The sequence below is a fragment of the Labrus bergylta genome, chromosome 8 (assembly GCF_963930695.1).
Source record: "Labrus bergylta chromosome 8, fLabBer1.1, whole genome shotgun sequence".
Taxonomy (NCBI): domain Eukaryota; kingdom Metazoa; phylum Chordata; class Actinopteri; order Labriformes; family Labridae; genus Labrus; species Labrus bergylta.
The window spans coordinates 8,023,237-8,034,664 of NC_089202.1; the positions used below are offsets into that span (position 1 = coordinate 8,023,237).

At 38.7% G+C, this 11,428-nt stretch overlaps 1 protein-coding gene across 1 annotated transcript; it reads left to right on the forward strand.

The window, feature by feature from the left end:
* The first annotated feature begins 5,484 nt into the window (after nucleotides 1-5,484).
* Nucleotides 5,485-9,462, forward strand: LOC109984421 (CCN family member 3). Its single transcript, XM_020634568.3, has 5 exons — nucleotides 5,485-5,738; nucleotides 6,462-6,690; nucleotides 6,882-7,136; nucleotides 7,675-7,904; nucleotides 8,090-9,462. The coding sequence occupies exons 1-5, from the start codon at nucleotides 5,691-5,693 to the stop codon at nucleotides 8,378-8,380; spliced, it is 1,053 nt and encodes a 350-aa protein (XP_020490224.1). The 5' UTR covers nucleotides 5,485-5,690; the 3' UTR covers nucleotides 8,381-9,462.
* Nucleotides 9,463-11,428: the final 1,966 nt, after the last annotated feature.

Sequence of the window (11,428 nt, forward strand, 5' to 3'; positions counted from 1 at the left end):
ACTGGCAGTCATGTGTTTTTCAACCAAGAAGCTGTTAAAACAAACATCACAGTGGTACAGATGCAGCACCTCAATGTCTACAGACTCTGACACACAACAGGGTGTCCTGTCAGAGGCACGGATACTTTACTGATATTGGAGATGGTAGTTCGGTTAAAAAAAAAAATAATAATGTCATGACCTGCGAAAAGACAGAATCAACTTTTACTTTGGAGACTTTCCCCCTCTTAACAAGGTACACTGCATACAACCCATGTTCAAGAAAACATTGTTCACTGTTAGTATTCAGGAACATTATGTCTATCTCCTCTGAACTGTGTTGTGGAGTACTGCAGGGCTCTGTGCTGAGGCCCCTGATATTATCTTTATATGTGCTACTAAGGGCGGACCCTTTACATCTTATTATGCAGATGATATTGATCTCTACCTTTTATTTTGATGCCTTAAGGTAATTCTGCTCCTGAGCTGCCTAAATGATATAAGGGATTGAATGACTGAAGAGAGTTTAAAGATAAAGATAAACTTTATTGATCCCCCGTGGGGGAAATTTGTTCATTACAGCAGCTCCAGAAAACAGGGGACGGGAATATAATTATCAAAAATAGAAGTTAAAAATTGAATCAAACATATTTACATCAGTTAAATAAAAAAAATACAATAATGGAAAATTACACAGTAACTACACTGGAAAGAGTTATTGTTATTAAAAAAACACACACAGTGTGTAGCCTTATTGAAATTAATCATGAGGTGGTGATGCTGTTAAAGAGTCTGATTAAACAGTCTGACGGCAGATGGGATGAACGACCTGTGGTAGCGCTCTGTCTTGCAGGGTGGGTGTCTCAGTCTGCTGCTGAAGGAGCTGCTCAGAGCCCCCACAGTGTCATGCAGGGGTTGAGAGGGGTTGTCCATGATGGATGTCAGCTTTATGTTCTCTATTGGTAAACTGTATTGTTAAGTCAAGAAAATCTAGGGTGTCATGCGTCAATATAGTTTATTATGCTATGTGGTTTCTTCACCCAAAGATCATGTTTTTTCAACTTCAATATGTTTATATTACATTAAGAAATAAATCCATACTCTCCTTTAAAGACACTATTTCGAGTGATAGCTTATGTTACCAACAGACACACAACTAACCTTGTACAAAAGGGGGTATTTTCCAATATAATATCAGAAGTATTTTTTCAATCTTAAAGGGAAGTGCTGTTCATGGCCAGGTCTCCCTTGAAAAAGAGATCCCTGATCCCAATGGGACTAACCTGGATAAATAAAGGTTAAAAAACTGAATACAGAAAATCTTGAGAAATGTAATAAACACATCTTTTTGAGTTGGGGACTTTTCAGCTATTGTCTGTTGTAAACTATTGTGCAATAGCTCCACAGTTAAAATGCTAACCATTGCTTCTTTCAAAGCCTGATGATTCCTTCCAAAAGACCTTGTTGCCTCCTCTTTCACGCAGGAGGCCAACATGTCTCTTATGCTTGAAATACGTCCTGAGATTTTTTCCATAGTGATTATTTTATTAGTGGAAGCTTCATATTGCGTCCATTTACCCTGCCACCCACCAAAGCACACATCTGCCTCCGTCTCGGTGTCTCAGCTCATGTATAGTGGCGTACATCAAATAAACCCTGAGTGAGAGATTTGTGGTGGCCTCCCAAGCTGTTAAGCCAAACACCTGATGACGACTTGGGAAACAAATTGAAATAACGATCACCACTCACTTTAATTTGTGAATGCATGAAGGATGTAATGTAAACTAGCAATGTGTGCATGACAGAAAATAGGTCAAAGAGATGGGTTAGAAGAAAAGAGGAGAAGAATAAATAGAAAGGACAGTACCTGATAGAAGGTTCATTTTTATCATACACAAACCTTTTACCTTTCTATCATTAAGTTTATAGCCCTGAACAGAGCTACATGGCTTAATGAAAGGGTCAAAGCAGCAGCTGAATCCTCCACATATTTTGCCACACACTGTAAACCACATGTAACTGTATGATTTGAAAAACATTACGATGTTGCACTGTACTTGTAAACTCTGAGTGAATCATGCTGACCCCTTAGTAGCTGTATCCAGTGTGTGGCCTCACCAGCTGGCTCACAACTCGATGCCCTGCGGCAGAGTCCAACACCAACAGCTAGCAGTTCGACAGCAGACTGCAGTTTAGCTTTTACAGATCCGTCTGTTTAGAAAAGACTGTCAAACCATAGTTTAAAATGGGACTGAAACACTTCCTACCACTGGAGGATGAGGCCTATTTAAGATTAAACAAAAGATGAGTGTGATTATAACACAAGGTGTTCAACAAAGGAATGACCACAGACCCCCTCAGGAAGGTAGGAGCATGCAGACAATCACAAATACACAGCAAAGCCTTTGTACAGTACAGCGACACAGTTTGACCTCACATCTGTCTCTGCATACTCCATATTTCTATGAAGCCAGCATACAGCCTTCCTCTCTTTATTTGATCTCAAATCTTCTTCCATATATTCCTCTACAGCGGAAATATTTCACAGATACCATAAATGTGCGTATGCAGACTTTTCACCTCATTCTTGCCATTCTGTGCCAAGCTGTCACAAAGCTTTCCAAGATGTTGCCTTTCATTAAGCTATTTAGACTTATTCCTGTGGCTATATAGTGTAACCAGTACTAACATTCCTTTGGTCAACCCAGTAGGACAGTGCAAAATATTGACAACAAAAACTGAAAAACAAACTGCCAAAACCAGGTCTGGCTTTAGGTAGAGTTAGCTTGTAGTTGATGCCAGTGGATCTGGCTTACCTAACAGAGAAGCTGTGAAAATGGATACAGAACCATTTGGACTCAATCAACTTATTATGAAAAGGTGGGCTCCAAAGGAGAATACTACTATATGACTGAGGAGTTAACGTACAAAGATTTAAGTATTTTCTAAAAGGCACCTTTAAAAGTTGGATAACAGCAATTCATTAGCATTAGTCAATTTATAACCTGGAACAAAATCCTCTATTTTTCCATCCACACACTTCAAGGTTCAAGGTAAACTTTATCATCCTCAAGGGGCAATTTGCTTTACATCCATCAGTGAATAAAATAGGAAAAATTGAATTACACACAAATAACACGAAATAATTCACATGATGCTTATGAGGAAACCAATGGTACCAGGGACAAATTAGTTTTTAAATCTGTTCATCCTGCACCTAGGCAGAGTATATACAGTACAGTATGTGACCAGATGGCAGCAGCTTGTACTGTGTGTCAAGGGGTGAGGACAGCCTGTGCATTTTTTGTAGCTCTGGCTCTGTATAAAAGGGCTCCTTCATCAACACTACACAAACTTGCAGATAAAAGAGAAGGCTAAAACAGACTCAATAAAACAAGAATAAAACATTTTCATAAAAACAGTCAACATGAAAATTCCTGTTTTTCGATAAAAACCTTTGCCTTTGCACATACAGCATCAGTGTTGGCTTCAAATGTGAGAGTGTCATCTATGATTGTCCTCAATCTGTGCTGGTTCACCACCTCATCAGCCTGCCCATCAATTGAGATGGGGGTAACAGGTGAAGGCTAAATAGTCATCTTAGTTTTAACCACTGATTTCTAAAAAAGGAGTGTTTGCACCACTTAGCGAAATCAGCCAACTGGACCAAGGTCAGACTTGTCATCACCAAGAAACAACACAACTACAGAGTCATTCTTGAATTTGATCCGTCTTAATGACATTGACAGTCATTTGTATAAAAAAAACAAATAAAAGTGATAAAAGGGCACACCCCTGGGTAGAGTCGGTAGAAGATAAAAAAACATTTACACTTACTTTCTGAGATCTATCGGTTAAAAAGTAAATCAGCCAACATATTAAACCAGGGTCAGTGTTGAAGATGCTGGTAAGTCAATCTGCTAAAATGTGAGGTTGGGTACAGTTAAAAGTGGAGGAAAAGTCGATAAAAAGCAACCGTGCAGAATTCTTCGTACCATCCAGGTGACTCTGGATCAAGTGCAGTGTAGCTACATCAGTCTGTAGCTGTAAAACCTGTATTCAAATAGGCCTATGCTTCTTGCACATGCTATATTCACACCTGTGAACTTAACATGGACCACTGGCATTTATCCATGAGCCAAACACGAAGTTGCACTGCTCATTAAATAAGCAGTAAACGTTAGCAAGGAAGCAAGGTTAGCTTCTAACCTTAGACCAAGACTTCACAAAATCCTCAGTCTGGATAACACTGGTATTTCTGCTGTCTTTAAAAATAAAACGACAAACCTAGGCCTTAACAGCTGACTCTTCAAATGAACCGTTCCCATGTGAAGAACAAAATCTTTTTATTTTAGGGACAGCTAAGTAATGTTGACCAAGTTAGTGTCTAGCCTCAACTATCTGAATCTAGCTTCAGACTTAACTGCGTCGTCTTTTTTTTACCATTAGCTTTCTTAGACATGTACAATATTTACACCAATTTTTTGGGTCAAATTCATATACACCAACTTGGAATCTGATCTACACATTCCTTAATTGGCATAGATAGCCCAACGTGAAATCTTGATCTTGATCTGTGATCTGAAATATAGCTTACCTGTGACGAAGTATTAGCATATGCAGCTTATAATTAAATCACCTATATGTAATGTGCCAATCATTCAAATGGAAGAATTCCTTCCTTCCCTTTTTTTACAATTAAACAATGCAAATTTAAAAACTCTGAATTACATCAAATATCCAGTTCAAGTTACTACACTGGAAAATCTAAACTTTTGTTCCAGCACTTTTAACTTTCTGGTTTCTGAAAATGTCCTACTTAATACATTTATAATGATTTATAAACAATTTAAGATGGTTTGATTTCTAGATGATTAGAAAAATGATAATACACAAACACAACATCAAATTGCATTTCTTAATTTTTCCATTATGCTCACTTACATTGTAAACAAACTCCAATTTATTTGGTTTCTGCACTCCCTTTCTTTAGGGATCCAGTCAGCTATATCCCCTGCATCCACATACCATCTGCTCAAAGAAATCAAAACACATCTTTGACCAGATGTGTCCATCTTAGCTGCTGATGAACCAAAGTTTCCACTGTGAAGCTATTTTAGGAGGCTGTAACTATCCCACAGGGGATAAGAGGACTTTCCACTCTGACCTCCATGTAGGGTTTCAAAGGGTCACCACCCACTGTCAATGGGACCAAAGAATGGGAACCCCCAGACCCATGTGATGACATGAACATCCTGGACTAAACAGGAAATCCAACATGGACACTTCAAATGAATGCCAGTTAACTGATAATCTTAGAGTTAAGTATCATTTTGACTGACTCAAAATAAATTCAAGACTATGTCTACTTTCAAAATTCAATAGATTGAAACGTCACTCTGTATGTTTATGGGTCCCTCTTTGACAGGATCTCACAATAAAATGTGACTCTCGTCTTCCTCCAACACTGGGAGATCTCTCAAACATTCCTTCTTGTTTGTCGTCATGGTGCCAGCAGGACAGCTCCTCTATATAAGGTCCTCCTGTCCAGAGTGTTGAGCAAGAACGACAAAGAGATCATTACCTTCTGCTTCAACACAGCCAGAGAGAGAGAGAACCCTGAACCCAAGGACTCAACTCAACTCAAAGAGACACTACTTAACACTTTTGAAACAGCAGATATTTTTGATCTTTCTCCACTTTACAAGAAGATGACTAATATGTCAGAGAGAGTGCTTTTTCTCTTCTTTACAGCACAGGTAGGCAGTAACTGAATACATGATTTGTCTTTTTATAGGATAGAAATTCTAGGAAGCTACTCAATTCCGTAGAGGTTTATTGATAATAAATACTTTATTATATTTACTTTTTTATTATGACCAATAAGGTTAATATTTTAACACAGGAAAAAAAGTGATACTATTGAAATATCTGCAAATCAAACCATTTGAAATTATGGAAAACAACGATTCAAATTTGCTTAAATTGATTAATTGGTAAACATGTTTAAGCTACTTTTTAAAAAGACTAGTTATATTTATTTAATATAAGTGCAGGAAAATCAGAATATCAGCTGAAATGGAAAAAAAAAAGCTCTAAGCCTAATTTCATGCATTAAAAAAAACCTCAAGGAATAAATGTAGCCTCCAGTGTGGCATGGAGTAAGCTTGCCTTTTATCCCTTAGCGACTTTTAACCACCAGAATGCATCAACTTTACTTTGTAACTTCTGGTGATGTTTGCTGAAGTCACTGTTTTTGCAATTTTAGAAGAAGAACGATAACATCATTTATGTAACAAAAGAAAACCAGCTGTTGTACAATGAAAATTAGTTTCACTTTTATTTTGTGTATATTTTGTTTAATCATTGTTGTTAAGAACTAGTCATTTTTATTTAGGTTCAGGTACAGAGCAACTGCAAAATATATACCATTAAAAAGTGTATTTACTACCTTTACTACCTGTATTTACTTTGCCTCTCAGGTGTTTACACTGGCCCTGTCCCAGGTGTGTCCTCGGAGGTGCCAGTGTCCTAAAGAGCCCCCCATGTGTCCCCCTGGGGTGCCCCTGGTCCTGGATGACTGCGTCTGCTGTCTGGTATGTGCCCGTGAGAAGGGGCAGGTGTGCTCTGAGATGCACCCCTGTGACACACGGAAAGGGCTGCAGTGTGCATACAGCACAGACATCCACAAGAGGACCGGCATCTGCGTCGGTGAGTGGATGATAACATTTCCAGTATAGTATGCACGACTTTAAGTATATGGGAAAATGTTGTTTGAACAAATGCAGAGCGTGATTTCATATTTTTGTCATTACTTTTTTTGTGAGATACAGTTTATTTTAATTGTAAAAAACTAAATAATACGCGATGATTAACCCACTTTTCTGTATTTTGTCCTCTAGCTCATGAGGGACTTGTGTGTGTGTTGGATGGTTCTGTCTATCAAAATGGTCAGACCTTCTTCCCCAGCTGCAAATACCAGTGTATGTGTCGAGACGGGCAGATTGCCTGTGTGCCACGCTGCAATGTGGATGTGATGTTGCCGGGGCCAGACTGCCCCATGCCACGCAGAGTGCAGGTGCCAGGAGAGTGCTGCGAGAAGTGGGTGTGTGAGCCCCTGGCTGAGGCCAGTGCACTTGGAGGCTTTGCAATGGCAGGTAAACATTTTCAGATGGGATGAAGTAGGCCATTTGCACAGATACACACATAAAGTTGCCGATCCCTCTTTGACGTTGCTGCCACAGCAGTGTGAGACGCAGAGTTGAAAGGTCATGTACATTTGACCTGATTAGGAGAAGGAACCAAGGAGGGAATGATATGAGAAAAAAAGATGAGGGGGTTGAGACAGGAGGAGGAAACAAAGATGAAAGGGAAAGTTTTGTATTTCAGTCTTGAGTGTGAAACAGTACAATGAGAAAACACTTTACTGCCAATTTAAGCAAATCAGGGATCCTTTTGCTCATTTTCTATAGAAAATACTTTTATTTTGAAAGCTTTTTCCTACCAACACCTCATCCTGCAGACTTTAACTTTAATTTTAAAATGGTTTGCTTCTAAAAGGAGAAGGGGAAAAAAATCAAAGATAATAACCTACCAAAACCTCATACTTTAGTTTCAAGTTTTTTATTTATAAGTTGAATTTAGTTTTTTTCATTTTATGGCCTTTTAACAAGATGACCTGTCGTGTTTCTTCAGCTTATCGTCAAGAGGAAAGCGTGAGCTTCGACAATTGGGACCCCAGCCTGAACTGCATTGAACAGACCACAGAGTGGGGTGCCTGCTCTCAGACCTGTGGCATGGGGGTGTCCACCAGAGTCACCAATAAGAACAGCCGGTGTGAAATGGTGAAACAGAGCCGATTGTGTATGATCAGACCATGTGACGACCAGCAGGACCAGACTCAGCTGGCACTGCTTGCACCAAAGGTACTTTTTTTGGATGTTTTTTTGAACAAACTATATGTTCTTTTTGAGATTCCTTTTTTAGGTTTAGCTTTATTTTTTTGCCACTATCATTAGAATTTAAAAGTTGTTGGTTTAAAGACAGCTCTCGGCAAACAAAATGCTTAGGTTTCTCTAGTGATAACTTCTGTCTCTTTGTCTCCCTGCAGAGAGGCAGTAAGTGCCAAAGGATGGTGAGGAGTGTCAAAGCTGTCCACCTCTCCTATAAGACCTGCACCAGTGTACAGGCCTACAAGCCTCGCTACTGTGGCTCCTGCACAGATGGCCGCTGCTGCACCCCCCACAGAACCAAGACCGCACTGGTGGAGTTTAAATGTAACGGTAAAACCACCAGGAAGCCAGTGATGGCCATCCTGACCTGTGCCTGCCACAGCCACTGCCCCCGAGACAACGCCGTTTGGCTGCCATCAGAGCTGGGCTACAGTGGCATGAGGTTATAGGCCATTAGAAAAACTCCATATATAACAGGAGGTCAAGATTTAAATGAATGACCCCTTCTGTACATCCAGGACAACACGAGTTATATTAACTCTTAATTTTATGATCATGAAAACCTACAATCTTACCACATTCACTTATATCATATTGACCAGAAAATTTGACTGTATCTGCTCGTTCAGGTCAAAATTGTATGTCTATTTTATAAAGTGAGAATCCTCTTTTGAGGTTAAGATAGTAGAGAATTAAATATCTCTGTATGTCTCTCCTGGAGAGGGATTTCATTGTGTAACATCCTGTGGACTAATAAAAGTCATCTGCAATATTAAAAGTAGAAATAAAGCACTTAAACCTTGTGATATATACATACAGGGTAGAAACTTTTGTCAATCATTCGTTACAGACTTCAGTTATTAAGAGGTGGTTTTACATACTTAGCTCACATTTTGAGAATGAAGGCTTTGGCAGTGCAACAACCTTAAGGAGACATCTTCTTTCTCAATACATTTAAACATACTGTATACTCAGACGCAATCAAAGATAATATATAGATTGTATAAACAAACTGTAATCCGGTTGAAATCAATAAAATATAAGAAGCATTTTATTAACTGTTACCTTTCACCTTATCTGCTACAGAAATCTCTCATCTACAGGACACATTTTTGAAATGTTCTGGACTATGTACTTTGACCTCGTCCAAACAGGCTCAGTCTATGACAAGACAAGACACTGTGGTGACTTTGTGCCACTTCTAACATCTGCCTGAAAGCTTACAACCTTGTTGTAAAATGCAAAATGTCTATTACCCTCATTATGTAGAAAAGTAGAAAAGTAGTGCACCTGAACAACAGGTGTTTTTATAATGACAAAGGTTTTGTAAATACTTGCTGTATAGTTTGACTGAGTGTGTATCAAATACACAACTTTTGAAGAGTCATGTAAACATGAATGTGTATATATTGGAATGTGGTTTTGTTTTGTTTACTACTTGAATTATACTCCAAACTGCCTTTTCCTGTATCTGCCTGGATTATCCTAAAAAACTCAACATTTCAAAATAAACGTGTATTTTACTTACCAAGTTCGGATCTCTTTGTTTTGTCTCAACACTAAAACACTTTCTTCACGTTTGTTTCATGAGGTGAAAGAGCATCAGGAGACATCATTTACATGTTACAGTGTAAGTGCTGACAAGGGGGAAGCTTAAGGCTGACTTATAAACAGACTGAAATGAGTACTAATGCCGCTATATGACCTACAAAAGCAATTAAATCCATAAAGACTGATTAAATCTTTGTAGTCATTTTTAATGTCTGTAAGCACATAAGTGGCAGATGAGTATGTAGCAGTCAAGATTAGTTTTTGTAAAACACAACTTACTCATGTACAGGACAAGATCAGCAAAAAGACAAGAGCTACCCAGAGGTTTGCCGACTTTGACACAACCAACATTTCCTCACAGGAGCTTTAACTTTAAAGAGGGAAGTGGAAGTATTAACATTGTAGATGCAAGTTTTTAACAAACATTGGTTTGCCCATCTCGACACATTCACTGGTAATTGCAGACTTAAATAAGTCCCTGAGCTGTGAATTGGTGAACTAGTCCAGGACTTGTGTTCTGAACTAAGTCCAAAACAAGTGCGATGCTCTTTTACTTTGGATTTGTCAATCCATTTATTTTATTTTCCTCTATCTCTGGATTCCCTTAATACACAAAAACGTTCCATCAAATTCAATATAATACGAAAACTCACAAATTCTGATACAGTCAAAAACTCTTTTGCCTCGATACTGTACATATTATCTGGTAAGAAATACTTGGAGAGGTGGCGTTATACTCCATAAACCGAGACTCCACACTGTGTTCAAAGTCAGATTAATATTATGACCTTACCTGTCTCATTTTAAAATAAAATAAAGTTAGAGAAAACATAAAACTCATTTTAGTGCCAACATCCAAAATAAATGAATATAGGAGCCAAAAGAACAAAAACACGAATGAATGAATGAGGTAGTTACCTGTTACCTAACACTTAAGATCCTGCTGCTCTATATGTAGCAACAAGGGGGGCTGACAAATATAAAAGCAAAATTATTTAAAAATTATTTCTCACATTGTCTAAGCCCTTTTCCTAGAAATGGGCTCACATCTTGAAACCTTCACACACATCTGCATTCAATGTGGACCCCTCTGGATTCCCTTTTCATGTCATCACATGGGACCCAGAAGCTAGGGAAACCCCTGAACCCCACTGACAGTGGGTAGTGACCTTTGAGCTCCCTCCCTGAACCTTACCTGTGGGGTCACAGTGAAAAGCCCTTTTCACCCCTCTGGGATTTGCTGCTGCTTCCTAAAATAGCTTCTGAATGGAAACTTTAGCACATCTGAATCAGAGGGCGACTGACAGTGTGGTCCACACATGTGGAGTCTGCTTTGTTAAAGCATCTGTTGGCCAGAGTGTGTGTGTGTGTGTGTGTGTGTGTGTGTGTGTGTGTGTGTGTGGTAATGTTACGTGTTGGTTATGTTTGTTGAACCAAGATTGTATGCGTATTCCAGTGTTTTATTCTCTTTTTATGCAGCATGTTAAGACTTTTGGAGGAAGCAGGGAAAGTACAATTAAAGTATGAAACAAATTGTTTCCATATTTTCACAATAGTGGCATTGCTTGTGTCTGTCTGCCTCCTTAGCTGATAAGTCTCAACAACTCAAACAGTATTGGTGCTCATAGAATTATTACAATTAAAATGACAGACAGTTTTACTATGGTGAGCTGATGATAATGTCCAATGTGAGCTTTTCACAGAGATTTCTGTATCATGGTGAGAGTCACACACAGTAGATTATTATTGGACTGACTGACTTTAAGACTGGCCACCTTGCTGTTGTTTAAGAATGTTTTTTTAGACCATGTCTTCTTTGACACCTACCTCTACAACATATTATGGGATGCTGCAGATGAGATGATACTATGCAGTCTCAAAATCTTTTTATAACTTCAATAATTATTAAAGAACAGTAAAGTCTAGTCTGTAGGTGTGATACGCTG